General features: G+C 59.2%; 1 protein-coding gene across 1 annotated transcript; it reads left to right on the forward strand.

Moving 5' to 3' along the window:
* The first annotated feature begins 2,446 nt into the window (after positions 1 to 2,446).
* Positions 2,447 to 12,130, forward strand: LOC125918396 (myosin regulatory light chain 10-like). Its single transcript, XM_049624397.1, has 7 exons — positions 2,447 to 2,556; positions 4,635 to 4,727; positions 5,220 to 5,295; positions 6,141 to 6,245; positions 9,331 to 9,409; positions 11,543 to 11,591; positions 11,887 to 12,130. Exons 1-7 carry the CDS (start codon positions 2,464 to 2,466, stop codon positions 11,983 to 11,985), a joined length of 594 nt encoding a protein of 197 aa, XP_049480354.1. The 5' UTR covers positions 2,447 to 2,463; the 3' UTR covers positions 11,986 to 12,130.
* Positions 12,131 to 17,371: the final 5,241 nt, after the last annotated feature.

Genomic DNA, 17,371 nt, shown 5'->3' on the forward strand with positions numbered 1-17,371 from the left:
CCCCTGGCTGGCAGCACAGACCCCTCAGCGGTCTCTCCGACCCCCCCAGAACTGGCCATCATCCCAGGGTCAGCTGGGCCAAACAGTGTGACCCAGCAACGACAATAGACGCGCCCCAGCCTCACCTGGCTGACGAGGCCGTGAGTTTTGTCAGCGAGGGGGATCTGCCTTCCAAACCCTGCCCTTGATTCCAGAGGCCACCTCCTTTTCATGGCACCCAGCGGCCCAGTGGCAGCTTCTAGGGGGCCAGACCGCTGGCACCACTTCTCCCCAGGGGAAACTGAGAGTCTAGGTGTTGCTGAGGGGATCGCCCAAAGACAGGGTGGAGCTCACAGCACCCCCTGCTCAGGGCACAGTGCATGCCAGCCCCCTCGCCACTCCCCTGCTCGCCCCAGGGACAAACCTTCCCCAACCACCTCTTCCGTGAGTTTTCGGTCTCCACCGGATTTCTGATCAGCTCTCCCTGCTTTCGTAACATGGAGAAGGAGGCCAGGGAAGGAAAACATCAGAACTAGTTTGCTAAGCACTTGTAACCTCTGTTGTGACTTATCCACATCTCACTGCGATTCTGTCTCGCACTTCCTTCCTCCCGGCAGGCTGGGTGGGTGGCTCTCCGCTCACTCAGGACCGTCCTGAGCCCTCCGGAGCCCCTCTGCGGTCCTGGGTGGTGATCCCCAGAGGCAGGAGCTTAGGGGCATCGAGCCCTTGCATGAGGAGGCCTCCGGCCAGCAGGAAGCAGGTGGTATAAAGCCCCAGATGGCAAGTATCTCCCTGCTCAGCAAGCCCAGGGCCAGGAAGCCCCAGGGCCAGGCTCATGGACCCGGCAAGGAAAGGGGGCTCCCTGTAGCAGGTGCAGACGGTGGCCACCGGCCCCTCCACATGGACCCAGAAAGGGGCAGGCCCCTCGCCACACTTACCCAGCCCATCTCCCGCAGCAGTCTCGGCAGGACGGGGACCTGAACCCCAGGGTTCTTCACCCCAGCCTGCTGAACACCTGCGGGGCGTGTGGTTGGTCCCTGCCAGGGGACAGCATGGCAGTCCTGGCCCCAGATCAGGGTGGAGGATTTCATCAGAGGTCTCAGGGAGGTCAGGGAGGTGAGCATCGGGATGGGCAGAACCTTCCAGAAGCACCCTTCTGGAACGACTAGAAAGAGAGACTCATCCTGGCACCACCACTTATCGGCCTTGGATGAGTGACTTTACCCCGTGTGAGCCTCAGTTTCCTCACCTGGAAAATGGGGCGAGGATTCACTGGGAGGACACGTTTTAGAACATGACATGCCCTTCTGTGTTTTATAAATGTTAGCTACTCATCACATCCCCTCCCCCAAGGCAGGGATCAGCCGTACTGGGGCCCGGAGGCCTGGAGACCAGCTCCGGGGACAGTTAAGCTGTGCAGTGCCTGGAGACGGGTGGGCTCACTGCCTGAGCCCAGCAATGCCGGCCCTGGCAGCCGATCAGACGTGGTGGGTCCCACATGGGAGCCAACTTGGCCGGGCAGACGGGGGCTGCTGGGCTGCCCTGGACACATGGGGGCCTGCCAGGGGCAGGTGCGGACTCGGCTTGGCCCATCTCCTGGAGAATCCTTGGGCGGGGTCGGGCCTGGTAGAGGTGGGCCACATCCGGGGTACGTCTGGCCAGAGAGGAATGGGGATCTGATTTTCCGGTTCTCCCCCGTCTCCCCCTCTCTCCACTTTTCTTTTGTCCGTCTCTTTGCGTTTTCAGCTCCCTGGACATTGTCGACGGACGGAGGGCTGGAGCGGGTAATGGGATGACCACGAGGCAGTAGTCGTCGTGGTTGAGGGGTCTTGTGGGTCAGGCTGAGGCAGAAACCCTCTCCCCAGGCTGACGGGGGTGACACATGCTTGCCTGCCACTTTTCGCCGGGGGTTGGTGACCCACTGAGAGGCACGTAGCTCAAGGGGCTGGGCCATGTTGCAGCCCTGAGTTTCCCCAGCTGGTGCGGGGTGGCCCTGCCTTGGAAGTTCTCCTGACCTCAGATGGCCCGAGGCCAAGTCCTCCCAGCTAGTTCCTGGCCTCAACATGCTGCGTGTCCTCGGCCGAGTGCCCCTTCCCGGGCCTTTGTCCCTTGGGTGCAGAGATCCGGTTGGCCCAGTATAGGCGGAGATCCTGTGGTTTGGCCCACCCACTCCGAGTGGCCCCAGACAGGTGCCTGGCAGGGAGGCCTTCATCCTGTCCTTTGTCACCTTCCAGACTGTTGTCCGGATCTGGAGCACTATTTAAAGAGCCTTCCCTGAGAACCCCCAGTGCTGCTGCGTCGAGAGGGAGCACTCCAGACCATGGTAGGCTGGGGCTGCCCTGCCTCCTGACCCTGACCTCATTCCTCAACTCTGACCTCATCCTGTGACCTTGATTTCATTTGTGACTCTGACCTTCACCTCATGCCTGAACTCACCCTGACCTTGACCTTGCTCCTCTCACTGACATCCTTGACCTTGACCTCATGTCCCTAGTCCTGACCTTTTCTTCACCCTTGATGTTGTCCCTGCACCTGGCCCACCCTGGACGGTCCTTAACGGGTGGCCAGTCTATCCACGTAGGTCCTGATCTGGGTCTCTGCTTCCCGGACTTGGCGGGGGCTGCTGAGTTGAAGCTGCGGGGGTGGGGGATAGGAACGAGGAAGAGGAGGGCAGAGGAAGGAGGGGGCTAGGCTTAGAGGTTTCATGGCAGAAGCAGGGCTCTGCTCCCATTGACAGAGGACATGGTTCCTGGGGGGTCGGGGTTGATATTCCAGGATAGCCTGGGTCCCATGCACACTGGCATGGGGCCTGTCCTGCTGCCCTCCCCCTGTCCCTGTCTCCAGCCCCTTGGGTGTCCCTACAGGGTCTCAACAGCACCGCTCTTTCACGTCTCTGTGTCTCACACCTTCGATCTTCCTCTTGGCCTGAGAACTCGGACCCGGCTGTCAAGCCTCAGCTCAGAAGCCACCCCCTCCGGGAGGTCTGCCCTGAGTGGCCCAGTGGCCCAGGGGCTTCTCTGTGTCCTCAGTGTCTGCCTCTCCCTCTATCGCTCTCCACTGATCACCTGTCTCCCGGCTGGACTGGGGGCTCCTTGGGGACAAGACAGGGCCTGATTCAGCTCTGGGTCCCTGGGACTGGGCACAAGGCCTGGCTGGAGGTCAGCAGTTGCCTAATAAATGTCCTGATGCTCGGAAGGAGGCATTACCTTGGTTTCATAAATGGGGACACTGAGACTCAGAGAAGGCCACTGATTTTCTCAATATCACGGGGCTGTGAGCAGCAGAGCCAGAATTAGAACTCAGGTCCGGTGACCCCCTTCTGCCCCGAGGTGTTCCGTTCAGAAGATTTTTTATTTTCTAGGGGTACATTGCAAAAGGCAATTTCCAAGACAGCTGGGCTGGCCGGGGTCCCAGCTAGGAGATCAGAAGGCAGGTCAGGGCTCTGGGGCTCAGGGTCCCGTCTCCTCTTGGGGGTTCTGGAAGAGGGCCCGGCACACAGTGGGGCGACGTTCCACAAGAGGGACATGAAAGGCTGGCTGAGGCAGGGATGGGGGAAGCCAAGGTCGAGGGCAGGTCTGAGAAGAGAAAGGGCAGAATATCCCACAGACGGAAGTGATTGTTTTTTATTAATCAGAGGGAAATGTATATGTAATTATGTGAGATGAGCTCCTCAGGGAGGTTCCTTTCTTTATGATGTCTGAAGGGATTTATAAATATTACAGAGGTTTTACAGCATCATAACGTCCTGGCTACCCTGCCAGCCCCCTTTCAAAGGATTAGTGGAGACAAAGCACCCAGTAAAAGCTAATTATAAGTCAGCCTGGGAGCCCGAGGGGGAGTGGGGGTGGGGGCGGGGTGGGGGTGGGGGGAAGGAGTGAGCTCGGGGAGACCACACAGGGGCTGGGGTGCAGGGGGATCCCACGCTCTGGGGTGGGGTAGGCAGGGGGCTTGGCACAGAGGGCGGTGCCCGCTGAGATGGAGGAGGGGGCTGGGGGTGGGGGGCTGGGGGCGGGAAGCCGCTGTCCGTGGGGACCCCGCCTTCCCCCTCCCGGGCTGTCCTTGCTTGCACCGCCAGCCAAGCCTGAGCCCTGGTGATGGCTGCTGAGGGAAAGGCCCCCTGGGGGAATCTTGGGGACCCAGAGCTTTCAGGGAATGCGTAACTGTGGGCTCTCAGGCCCCTGATATCCTGAAAGAAGCAAGTAGAGGCAGGAAGGCTGGCCGGAGACCCTCCACGTGGGTGGCCTCCTGCTCTACCTGTTGCAGAGATGGGCCCTGAGCTCTGGGCAGCCGTTTCCCGACGGATCTGCACTCTGAGCCGGGCCCTGGGTGGGTGCAGGGGAGCCCGCAGATGGGATGGACACAGGGAGCCGTGGCCGGACGGTATCCTCTCTGCTGTCCTGCCTGGGTCTCCCCCCGCCAGCTCAGGAAGCCACTGACTGGCCCGTGGGGTGGGGAGGGGGCTCCCAGGCCTCTGGCCTCAGCGGATCCGCAAGGCTTCCTCAGGAGCCCTGTCTGTCTGCTACACCCCGCAGCCGGGGGTGGCCGTGTCGTTTGGGACTGTGACACTCTGGGAGGTGGGACGAAAGGGCGGGCCGGGTGCTTGGCTGACCTCCAGCGGAAGGGTTTCTGCAATGCCCCCCGCTGGCATCTCACAGGCACCGAGAAGGGCCCGCAAGAGAGCGGAGGGCGGAGCCAGCTCCAATGTCTTCTCCATGTTTGATCAGTCCCAGATCCAGGAGTTTAAAGAGGTTGGTCAGTGCCCTCTGGGGCCATCGGGAGGGTTAATGCAACGCATGGAAAGCACCCATGGGGCCGGCGAGGCCTGGGTCGCCCTCAGTCCCTGGGGATGATGATATCACCCTTCTTAGGGGCCACCCCGGTGCCCCTCCCCGTCTAGAGATGTGACTTGTCTTCCTTGGGCAGCCCCCGCCCCTCCTTTGCTTGCTGTGTGACCTCGGGAGAGTCCTTCTGCTCTCTGAGCCTCAGTTTCCCTGTCTGTAAAATGGGGTTGCTGTGAGCATGAGGGGGAGGGACGGGCGTGGCGCCCAGCACGCAACGGGAGCAGAGTGGGTTAGCCGACGCTCTCTGGCTGGTGCCATCTGAGCCGGGACAGCGGCTGGCCGGAGGGGTCTGTACGGCTGTTACCCAGGCAGCATGGCCCCTGTGGGTGGGGGGCGGCTCTGGGAAGCCCGGGCTCAGGTGGGTGGGTCGCTGGCCGTTCAGTACCCACGTCTCACCAGGCCTTCACCATCATGGACCAGAACCGGGATGGCTTCATCGACAAGGAGGACCTGAGAGACACCTTTGCTGCCTTGGGTGCGTGACCAGCAGCTGTGGAGGTTCCGGGCTTGGGGCGGAACCGAGCCCAGCCCTTCCGGGAGGAGTGGGCGGCTGGGGACAACAGGGGCTTGGGTGCCGTTGGGGGGCAGGGGAGGGGCAGCCAGTGCCTGGAAGGTTGGCGGGGGGGGGGGGGGTGTGCTCCTTCAGGTGCGGGAATGGCCCTTCCAAAGGCCTGGTCTGGAAGGCCCGGGTGGGGTCAGGGGTCAGGAGAGCAGTGGGGGATGCTGGGGCAAGAGGCTGGACACGTCCGCAGGGCTCAAGGCTTCCCGGCTTTGGTTACCAGGGGAGGGTTTTGCACCTCTAAGGGCCCAGGGAGAGGCCTTCAGGCATGAATGGGGTGGGGGTCAGGCCGGGGGGAGAGGGCATAACCAAGTCCCGTCTGAACGAACTTGGAGCTCCTGGAGATGTGACTGTCCGCTGGGACCATGGGGAACCCGAGTCCCCCACCTCCAGTTGACCTCATCCTGGGGCCCATGAGCCCCGAGGCCCAGGTCTTCCGGCCCCTATGCACCTGGGCTCCACCTTCTTTGGGCCTCAGTTCCTTCATCTGCAAAATAGGGATAATCGCCAACTGGTTCTCCTTTCTAAGGAGGCTGAGGTGGTGGCGGGAGTGGGGGAGGCTGGGAGAGCTGACTGTGGCTGAATGTGTCGCCCTTCCTGAGGTCCCCGGGCAGGTAGGCAGGGCCTGAGGACAGCTGAGCTGGGAGACCCTGTAGGACGCTCCCTGGTCCTGAGCTCTGCTCTCCTGGAACTGCCTGCAGGCAGGGGCCCCTGTGTCCCTCATTATGCTCCTGGGTGTCCCCACTCCTCCCCTCCTCCAGGCCGCATCAACGTGAAGAACGAGGAGCTGGAGGCCATGGTGAAGGAGGCCCCCGGGCCCATCAACTTCACCGTCTTCCTGACCATGTTCGGGGAGAAGCTGAAGGGTGAGTGAGGCCCCGGTGGCCCCGGGGAGCGGCTGGGCAGCCTGGCCCTGTGTGCGGACAGCCGGGAGCGAGGTGTAGCCCCCGGATGCCAGCCCCCTGGGTGCACACACCCCGCCCCAGGGGCCTCTACACCACAGAGTAGCGGTAACTGTAATAACACCCGCCTGCAGGGCTGGGGGTGGGGGGCGCCAATGGGACAGTTTTGTGAGAAAACCCTCCGCCCACCATCAGGACGGGCCCCAGCCCTGCTTCCCTACCCCCGGGCTCGCTCGTCTTACCTGCTCTGCCTCATTACCCACTGCCGATGGGAGCAGGGGCACCGGAGGGGGTTCTGGAAGTTCCTGTGGCTGACCCCGGGGCTGGACAGGTCACTCACACAGCTTGCAGGGAAAGGATCAAGGGGCTGAGGGGTGTCACCACCCCTGCCCCAGGTGTCCCAGCATCAAAGTGGCGGGGGAGAGAACCTAACCACGGCTCCCAGCTCTTACCACCATACCCTGGGGTCAGGGCAACTCTGTCCCTTTCTCTCCGGGCCGCGGCGAGCTACCTTCCACCCCTGAGTAACATCTTCCTGGGCTGGAAGATTCTAGGGTCAGAAGGAATGGCCAGTCTGGGCTGTGGCTGCTCTGGGAGGTGAGCCTTGTCACCCCCCACCCTCAGGCTGCCTGATGCCCTCCCACTGACCCCCAGGGTGACCCCGGGCAAGGCTCGTCTGCTTTGCACCTCGGTTTTTTTGTCTGCAAAATGGGGTTGTGTTCGTTTCCTGAGGCCACTCTAGTTAATAACCACAAGCTGGTGGCTCGCAAAAGCAGCAACGTGTTCTCTCAGTTGTGGAGTCTGGAAGCCCGACATCTGGCAAGAGGCTTTAGGGGAGATCCTACCTCTGTGGCCACACTGCTCCTTCCTCTTCTGTCTGTCCGTCTCCCCCTGCCTTGAGCTCAGCAGGACACTTGTCACTGGATATAGGGCCCACCAGCCCAGGGTGATTAGCCCAGGGTGATTTCCCATCTCAACATTTCCTTACATCTGCAAAGGCCCTTTTTCCAAGTAAGGTGACATTTCCAGGTTCCGGAGACGAGGACATGGGCGTATGTTCTGGGGGCCACCATCAACCCCACTGCAGGGGTGGACCCCCAGCAGCATCACAGATTGCGTCTGGCAAGAAATCATAATACCCTCATGGGCTGTGTCCTGCCAGAAGGTACAATAACCTCTACACACGCTGTCCTCACTGTCCTGCCTGATCCTGGAGCTAGAAGGCCAACAATTGACCTGTGACCTAACAGCCCCACCCTCCCACTGGTAGCGACGAGGAGACCGAGGGCCAGACATGGAGCCTGGGCCTGGCCCTCCTCCGGGACGGGAAGCCGTTAGGGGTTATTGCTGGAACTGGGCCCCAGGGGCTGGGCCCAGGGTCCGCTCTTGGGAAAGACACGCGTGACCCCGGCCAGTGATTCTGCAGGGAGGCCTGAAGTTCATGTCGTGCACTGCTGAGCTAACTGTTATGACCCAGGGCCAGGCGGGGCCAAGAGACTGCAGCTTTTTCTCATTTTTTGCGGGCGTGGCAGGACAGGGGTTCCATCTGAGCCTGTCATGTGAACTTGGCTGAGCCTGCACGCTTGGCCAGTGGTGGGGACAGGAGCCGGGGGCTAGGACAGGCACCGCCTCACCCTCTAATTGGGGCGCGGACACTTGGTCCCAACGGCCGCTGCACCCCATCTGGTGAGGTTCGCAGTCCGCGGGGCAGAGAGTCTCTGGGAGGAGAGACGGGAGGATCAGGCTGTGGTCACTGTCCGGCCACTGGGCCTGAGCCCCGGGTGGCTGGTCCTCAGGAAAGTGGGCCGGAGCCACCTGCCCCTACTGCCGGGGCTCTTCAAAAACCCTGGGAGGCCGAGAGCTCCCACCAGCCCCCCCCATAATCCCTCGGGCACCCCTTCTCTGCTTTCGCGGCCAGGCTGTGAGGGTCTGGGGCTCTGCCCCGGCTGGACCCTGGGCTGAGCCTCTGGGCTGGGCACACGGGCTCCCCGCTGCCCTCCCCAGAGGAAGCCCACTGCCGTGCCCTCCATGAGCCCCCAGGCCAGCACTCAGTCGCTCGGCCAGCCTCAGAGGCACCGAATGACCCGGACAGCAAGACTCCTGTCCTAGCAAGGCTCCAGTCCACCGGGCAGGAGCCCAGAGCAACACAATAAGCGAGGGCTCTGGAGTCCAAAGACCTGGCTTCTAACCCTCCCACCCCTCATTAGTGGGGGCCTCAGGCAAGCACAGAGCCCCCCTCTGCCTCAGTTTCCTCTTTGACAAACTGAGGACATCAATACCTACCCCACGGGGTGTCCTGGGGGTTCCATGAGATAAAATGGCACGGAGCACTCAGAGGTGTCTGTGACCGTGATCAATCCGTGTTTGACAAGATCTGTACCGTTGACGACCCGTCTCTGTCAACTGATCCTGGGAGGCGGGCAGCAACCACCGTCCTTGCCTCCGTTTCACTGGTGACGTAGCTGGGCCTCGAAGAAAGAAGGGGACGTCCCTGGGCTGCGGTGAGCAGGGTGGCAGTGTGGCAGAGGGCAAGGCGCTCAGGCAAGGGTCACCAGGTCACCTGCCGTCATCCAGAAGCCGTGAGGCCTTGGGCGAGACCCTGAGTCTCTCTGGGCCTCAGTCTCCCCATCTGCACAACCGGGGGCTGGGCGTTCGACCCTGTTGTGGAAGTCGACACACTTCTGATGCCAAACCCGCGCTGCGGGGGTGGTCAAGCGGGGGCTGCTCTGGCTGTGCCCCGCCCCCACCTCACTAATCACGACCTCTGAGCTTCAGTTCCTCCGTCTCCAAAATCAGGCCAGTCGTCAGGAGGGGGAGGCATGAACCAAGTGCTCAGTTGGGGTGTCCACGCACCGCGGGGCAGGCCGCTCACAGCCCTTCTGTTGCTCCCACTCCTTGTTTCTCAGGAGTCTCCCTTCTCTTGCTTCCACTGGGTCTGGCCCCCGCTCTGGAGGGGAGGAAGCCCCTCCACCCCCAGCCCCCGCCCAGCCCTGGCCTGGCCTGGCCTCGTCACCCTAGCTCTCCCCCTGCCTGCGTGTCCTGCTTCCAGGTACGGACCCAGAGGAGACCATTCTCCACGCCTTCAAGGTGTTTGACACCGAAGGGAAAGGTTTCGTCAAGGCTGATTTGTAAGTCCCCTCTGTCCTCCGTTCTGGGTTTTCTGTCCCCAGAGGCTCAGGTGATAAGCGAGCTGGAGTGAAGTCAGGCTGGATGGCGGCTCAGTGTCCTCCCGACCCGATGCTCAGGCACCGTGCGACCGGGAGCCAGGAGGGCGCCGCCCTGCCCAGCTGAGCCGTCACTCGATGTGCCCCTTCCCCTGTCTGGGCCTCAGTGTCCCCACTTCTGTGTGGAACTGTACAGGGAGTATGGAGTCACCAGGGGTGGGTTTCCCAGTGGTGAGAGGGAGTGGCGGTAGAGGGGGGCCTTGAAGGGCAACTATGGGTTGCCTAGGCTGGGGGAGGGAACATTCTAGATGCAGGAACACGGCGGTGAAAGGCCAGGGCTTGGCATTGCGAGTTTGGCCAGGGGGTGGCTGGACTCCGGGTCCACCCTGGGGGCATGGGAGAGCCTGAGGTGGAGTCAGATGGGGCGAGATGACCCCCAGCCTGGTGGAGGAAGGACGGGGTTACGGTCATCGCGAGGGTGGGGACAGAGGGGAGCCGATGGGTCGTTGAAACACCAGAGGCCAGTGCCAATAGGATCCAGGGTTCTGGGGAGAGGTATGGGGGAGGGGACACGGGAAGGGACCAGCTCAGCTGGGGATGCGCAGCGTGAGCGGCTGAGGGCAGCTGTCTGGCGGGCCACTGGGCTGGCATTGTAGAGGTGGGGGCTCGGACGCCTGCTATCCTCAGCCCAGCGAGAGCACTGAGCAGAGAGCTAAGGGCTGGGGGCAAGGGTGGCAAGCCCAGGGATTAGGACACGGAACTGTCCCTGGGCGGTCCCTTCAGAGCCTCCAAGGTCTCTCTGGGCCTGTGGGTAACCCGGACACAGGCAAGTTTCCTCCCCAGGCACGGGCTTTCTGAAGGATTACTGTGATGCTTGAGGCCTTGACTTGGCTGCCTGCTAGAATCATCACATAACAGGGGTGGGGGTGGGGGGGCTGGGCAGTGGTGAAACAGGGAGGGTCTGTCTACTCTCACACCTTCTCACCGACCCCCAGCCCCCAAAGTTGTGAGTCACATGCTCGCCAGGGGTAGACAAGGGGACGTTCGGGGTTCCTGCAGGCTGGGACCCTCTCCTTCACCCCTCCTCCAGGGGTCCACGGTTCCCACACCCATCTTGGGGGCCCCCGGGGGGCACTGAGGGCGACCCCCGCGGTGGTCGGGATCCACCAGTGCGGGGCCAGGAACACCTTACGGACCCAGTTTGGGAACCGAAGGCCCCACCCCCCGGGGTATCGGACCCGGAGGACGTGGCTGCCCGCCAGGCAGGCCACAGCAGAGGCTCTGCCAGCGACGGAGTCTGTGAACAGTCCCCAGCTCGGAGAGCTGGAAACTGTGACTGTCCCACAGTAACGTAAATAATGGAAAATGTGCGTCGGCCTTTAGCGGGCTTGCCATGCTGGCGCCACGGGACGCTTGGCGCTCGGGCCTGGGGTCCCTCCCCCGCCCGCCATGTCCCCTGAGGGCCCATCTAGTCCTGTCCTGCCCCACCTCCTGCTGCTCCTCCAGGCCCCGCGGACAGCTGCTCCCCAGGACCACCCAGGGACACGGGCCCCACCTGCCACCACAAATCCTTACCCTTCCCGAGCCTTGGTTTCCCTCGGTGATGGGGGACCGCTGGCTCTCACTTCCAGGGCCAGGAGGAGCAAACGAGACCCGGGCAGGACACGGGCTCAGCCCGACCCCTGGCTGAGCGCGAGCAGCTTGTACTCTCGAAAGCCCGGTTGCAGACGTCAGCCAGAGGCACCAGCTGAACTAGTGGTCCATCTAGAACTGAGAAGGAGGGGCTCCCCTCCGTGACCTGGAGGTTGATTATTACTGCATGATGGGACATCAGAGTGGGCCCTAAGGTCATGTCAGGGCCCCAAGTTCACTTCTTTTGGTCCCCGCCTGATGTGTGGAGGAAAGTCTGTGTTACCAAGGAGGAAACTGAGGCCGAGAGGTGAGGGGTCCACCCCAGGCGACACAGACATCTGGTTGGTGCCTCCTGGGGCAGGGCTCCTCCCCACAGCCTGCCTGCCCTCATGACCCCCGGAATCTGCGCGTGCACGCCTGGGGTGGCCCTTCCCCTGAACGTGGCCCTTCCTCTTCTTTGAGCAGCATCAAAGAGAAACTCATGACCCAGGCGGACCGGTTCAGTGAGGAGGAGGTAAGTGCGGGCTTTTCAGGGCTCCGCCCGGGGCTGCTGATCTTTCTGGAAGGTGCGGGCCGGCCCGGGCCCATCTCAGCAGCCCCTCCTCTGGAGATCGCTCTTCCTCAGATGCTGAGGTGTTGACCCCCTTGGATGAGAACAAGGATGGGTGGGGGCGGCCGTGGGACCCCGGCCTCTGGGCCCTCCATCCCTGCCTCCAACCGCAGAGAGGGGAACAATGTTGTGCCCCGCGGCCTCGGGTGACCCCCTGCTCCCGACCTTCATCCGGGCCAACTCCCTGCTCCTCCCCCAGGTCAAGCAGATGTTCGCGGCTTTCCCTCCAGACGTGTGTGGCAACCTGGACTACAGGAGCCTGTGCTACATCATCACCCACGGCGAAGAGAAGGACTAGGGGTCCAAGGGCCCCCCCCCCCCACCTTCGGAGGCGGCAAACACTGGCGGTGTTTCGGGGGTGGCCACTGGGGAGGCCCCACAGCCAATGTGTGTAAAGAAAACGCTCCCCTCGTCCCGTGGGCTGGGGGCAAAGCAAGAATAAATCGTGCAAGCAAGGCCTGAGTTTTTGTGATTAATGCCCCGGTGGGGGAGACAGCGAAACATTCCCGCGTTGTTGGTTTTTCCAAAATTTTCACTTCCCCAGCTTTGCTCAAATGTTCCTGATGAGCTGGTGTTTAGAGCTAATTGACAGTTTTAACGGTCCCCAGCTGGGCCACAGGACATTGCCTTCATTTATGGAGCTTTGGTTGGGCACCTAGGGCGGGCCAGACCCCGTGCCAGTCCGGGGGACACAGCAGAGGAGCAAGCCCTGTCCCTGAGCCAGAAGGCCACGCAGTGAGGAAGACAAGAATCGGGGTGGAGACACGGGGAGAGGGGTCGGAGCAGCCCAGAGGGGACCCGGCAGCTGGGAGCTGGGCTGAGGCCAAGAAGGTGGAGACGAGGGGGTGGATGCGAGGGACACGTAAGGAGTAGGCGAGGACTCCTTGAGCAGGATGCACTGAGCACCAACCATAAAATAAAAGCTCATCAAATGGACTTCTTCAAAATTAAAAACTTCCACTCAGGGGCGCCTGGGTGGCGCAGTCGGTTAAGCGTCCGACTTCAGCCCGGTCACGATCTCGCGGTCCGTGAGTTCGAGCCCCGCGTCAGGCTCTGGGCTGATGGCTCGGAGCCTGGAGCCTGTTTCCGATTCTGTGTCTCCCTCTCTCTCTGCCCCTCCCCCATTCATGCTCTGTCTCTCTCTGTCCCAAAAATAAATAAAAAACGTTGAAAAAAAAAATTTTTTTTTAAATTAAAAAAAAAAAAAAAAAAACAAAAAAAACTTCCACTCAGCAAAGACACCTTGAAGAGTGTGAAAAGGCAAAGCCCAGTGCTGGGAATAGATTTTGACAAAGATCTCGTATCCCGAATATACTTTTCAAAAATCCGGGGCACCTGGCGGCTCAGTCAGTGAAGAGTCCAACTTCGGCTCGGGTCACGAACTCAGTTTGTGGGTTCGAGCCCCACGTTGGGCTCTGTGCTGACAGTTCAGAGCCTGGAGCCTGCCTCAGATTCTGTGTCTCCCTCTCTCTCTCTGCCCCTCCCCGACTTGTGCTCTCTTTCTCTCTGTTTCAAAAATAAATAAACCTTAAAATAAATAAATGGTAAGATGTCCACACATTGGAACACCACACAGCTGTAAGACTAAGCTGACACGCGCCGTAACAAGGTGACTCTGATCTATGACATTGTGCGGAAGAAGACACACAAAAGGGGCACCTGGCTGGCTCAGTCGGAGGAGTGTGCAACTCTTGCTCTTGGGGTTGTGAGTTCGAGCCCCACGTTGGGTGTAGAGATTATTTAAAGTCTTTAAAAAAGAACAAGACACACACACCAAGAGAGTATACTTCCTTCTTTAACTTATTTTAATGAGAATATATTTAAAAATAACCTCTTATTGAGATATATAATTCACGTACCATAAAATCCACCGTTTTTAAAGTGTATCCTTCAGTGGCTGTTAGTACACTCCCAGGGTCATGCAACCATCACCACTGTCTGTATCTAGAACATTACCATTGCCCCCAGAGAGAAAGTCGTTGGCAATCATTCCCCATCCGTTCTGTGCCAAGTTATGCTGGCAACCACCCATGTATTTTCTTTATGGATTTGCCTACTCTAGACATTTCACGTAAATGGAGTCATACGATATATGGCCTTTTGTGTCTGGCTTCTTAGCGTAATGTTTCCGTGGCTCATCTGTGTTGCGGTATTTCGTTCCTCTTTATAGCTGAATAACATTCCGTCGCATGGCTAGACCACACTGTGTTCCTCCGTTCATCTCCGGATGGGCATGAGGGATGTTCCCACTTTGGGGGCTCTTATGAATAACAGTGCTGTGAACATTCACGGGAAGTTTTTGTGTGAGCGTGTTTTTGATTCTCTTGGGCAAACACCTAAGAGTAGGATCGATGGGTCGCATGGACGCGGAACTTTTCCAGGAACTGCTAAGCACCTTTTCAAAGTGACTGCACCATTTTACATTCCCACCGGTAACGTTTCGGGGTTCTACTTTCTTCACATCCTCACCAGCACTGTTATTTTCTGTAGGTTTTTCAAAATGTTTTTAATTTTTATTGTTTTAAAGTAAGCTCTATACCCATGTGGGGCTTGAACTCCCAACCCAAGATCAAGAGTTGCATGGTCTACCAGCTGAGCCAACCAGATGCCCTATTGTTGTTATTCTTTATAATTTCTTTTTTTTTAATGTTTATTCATTTTTTTGAGAGAGAGAGAGAGAGGGTGTGAGCAGGGGAGGGGCGGAGAGAGAGGGAGACACAGAATCCGAGCAAGCTCCAGGCTCTGAGCTGTCAGCACAGCTGACAAACCATGAGATCATGACCTGAGCCGAATTAGGATGCTCAACCGACTGAGCCACCCAGGCACCCCTTATAGACTCTTTAGATATACGATTTGCAAAAATTTTTTCCAATTCTGTGTGTTGTCTTTTCCCTTTCTTGACAGTGTTATTTTATGCCTATTCTTTCCTTTAAAAGTTTGATAGTTTCAGCTTTCGCATTTAGGACACTGAGACATCTTGAAGGTTTGACTATTGTTGTTGTATATGGTGTGAGGTAAGGGTCCAGCTTCATTCTTTGCCTGTGTAAATCCAGTTCTTCCAGCACCATTTGTTGGCGAGACTATGTTCCTCCATTGAATGATTTTGGCGTCTTTGTCAAAGATGAACTGACCACAGAGTTGTATATGTTTATATGTGGACTCTAATCTCCAACTCGTTGACCTGGATGTCTAAGAGCACATACCTTTTTTTTTTTTTTTTTTTTTTTTTTGGGACAGAGAGAGACAGAGCATGAACGGGGGAGGGGCAGAGAGAGAGGGAGACACAGAATCGGAAACAGGCTCCAGGCTCCGAGCCATCAGCCCAGAGCCCAACGCGGGGCTCGAACTCACGGACCGCGAGATCGTGACCTGGCTGAAGTCGGACGCTTAACCGACTGTGCCACCCAGGCGCCCCGAGCACATACCTTTTGATTCCACATCTGTGGAGTTCAAAATCAGGTGAAACTAATTTACGGAGGTAGAAGGCAGAATAATGGTTATTTCTGGGGTGAGGAAGGGCCATGAGAGAAACCTGTGGGAGATGAAAATGCTCTGTGTCTTGATCCGGATGGCAGGTACTCAGGTATAGACATGAAGGATGATTGAATTGAATGGTATCATTAAGATTCATGCAGTTAAGGCACTTTACTGTATTTATGTCATATCCCAACAGGAAGGAAGGGAGCAAGAAAAGGAAAAGGAAGGAGAAAGAAAGAAAGAAAGAAAGAAAGAAAGAAAGAAAGAAAGAGAAGGAAGGAGGGAAAGAGAAAAGACAGCTTGGTTAGGAAATAGGTGGAGATGATGGGCATCGGGGGTGGGGGGGATCCATGGGGACAAGGCTTTGCTGACTGGTGGCCTCATGCCCTGGGCAAAGTGCCTCCGGGGAGAGAGGCTGAGCTCAGTTTGGGGCCGTTGAATGTGAGTGGCGAGGCTCTGGAGGCAGCTGGATGCTACATCTACGGCTCTGGGAGGCAGTGGCCCGTGTGCGGTGCAGAGCCAGGACCTGGGCTAGCCTGTGAACGGTCAGGCAGCAGTGGGACAAGAATAAGCCACGGAGTAACCCTGAGCCCTCAGAGCAGGAGGAGGACCGGGCAGAGACCAGGCTGGGAGGTGAGACCTGAGGTAGAACATCAGGTGGGGAACCGGCAGCGACGTCGCATCCAAAGCGCCGGGCCCAAGGCTAAGGTCTGCACGTGTTCTTAGGCGGCTCAGCCCTGGGAGTGCAGGGCAGGAAAGGGGGGCACAGAGCTTGTCCGAGGTCAGTGGTGGAGCCCAGGGAGCCAGCCTCCCAGCCTGCACCAGTAAGAGTTGCCCCACACTCCCACCCAATGCCACGGGATGTGGGGGTGGGAGCAGAGTTTGGGATCACAACAAGGAGGTCCCTTTCCTTGTCCCTCACCTTCTTAAGCTCCTTGATGCCCCTGGGGGAGGTGGGGAGAGAGGTGTGCCCGTCAGCCTTGAGCTCCCCGGCTCGGGCCGCAAGGGCAAGGTCTGCAAACAGGGCCCTGGTGGGGCGGGGCAGGTGGGGGGGGGGGGGGGCGAGGCGCAGGGTAGAAGAGGAGCGATATTCCAAAAAAGCTCTCCCTCCACCCAGGCCTCGTTCCTTCTGCTCTCTAAGAGTCTGGCTTTCCTGGAAATCAGGGACTCAGCTGCTGAGGAACTTGTCAGACCTGTTTGTGCCCTGAGGAACCAGGCCAGAGCCAAGCTGGAAGGAACAGGAGCCATGGGCACCTGCTGGCCCGCCTGACAGCTCCAGGCTGCCCGGCTCCGTAAGGACAGAGGGGCGGCCAGCCAGGATGGCAAAGGAGCCCCGTGCAGCTCGGGAGAGGAGCCTGGAGGCTGTTCCTTCGCTCGTTCATTCCTCCGTCCTTCCGACGTGCATCCACTTACACGCCCCTCTTCGAGGGCCCAGAGATGACCAGTAACACCAATAACACCACCTCTGTCTTCGAAGGTCTCTGGAGCCACGGGCATGGGCGTGAGCTGGCTCCAGCGGCCTTGAGAAAAGAAGGCAGGAGCCGCGTGGTGGGCCAGCTGGGAGTCTGCTGAAGGTTTCAACGCGCTGGACTCTGCCTTTCTTGATGTCTCCACAGCGTGGCTTGTTCATGGCCTCTCTCCTTCCACTGTGGTTCATTGATGGTCTTGGCTGCCCCTGACCCAAGCCCACAACCAGAGTCCTTCAGTCTGACTCTCCCTCCAGTTCTCGCGGGACACTTGGGTTGGCCCCACTGGGTCGTCCTGTGCTCCAGGAAGCTGGGGAGGCCTACGGAGCTGCCCTTCCAGGGCTGGGGGTTGAGCTTCCTGAAAGCCAGAGAGACGTTGGGAGGAACATGTATGTGGACGGAGTCATCGTGCCTCCTGAGTCATATCTGGGATGGTCCTTTAAAGGTACAAGAACTCCTTGTGGCCTCCCTAACCTCCCCCTGCACAGAGGACAGTAATCCTCTTGGCTCTGGGCTCCAGCTGCACAACTTCGTTTGGTTCCTTGGGTGCCCTACATTTCCTCCTGCCGCAGGGCCTTTGCATATGCTGTTCCTTCTACTTGGAAAACTCTCCCGCCTGGTACCACCCTCTCCTTTGCCCACTTACCCCGCTCAGCTTTCTGTTCTCAGCTCCGCATCACGTCCCCAGTTTCTGCTGCCTGGAATGGGTCACAGCGCCTCCAGGGCATTTCCCTGGCACCA

Source organism: Panthera uncia, unplaced genomic scaffold, assembly GCF_023721935.1.
Source record: "Panthera uncia isolate 11264 unplaced genomic scaffold, Puncia_PCG_1.0 HiC_scaffold_747, whole genome shotgun sequence".
NCBI lineage: Eukaryota > Metazoa > Chordata > Mammalia > Carnivora > Felidae > Panthera > Panthera uncia.

Bases quoted from the DNA above. Each gene is read 5' to 3' on its own strand.
- LOC125918396 (XM_049624397.1), top strand. From the start codon at position 2,464: ATGTCCCTAGTCCTGACCTTTTCTTCACCCTTGATGTTGTCCCTGCAC. The intron at 4,728-5,219 runs GTTGGTCAGTGC...ACGTCTCACCAG, and splicing joins AGATCCAGGAGTTTAAAGAG to GCCTTCACCATCATGGACCA. The intron at 6,246-9,330 runs GTGAGTGAGGCC...TCCTGCTTCCAG, and splicing joins GTTCGGGGAGAAGCTGAAGG to GTACGGACCCAGAGGAGACC.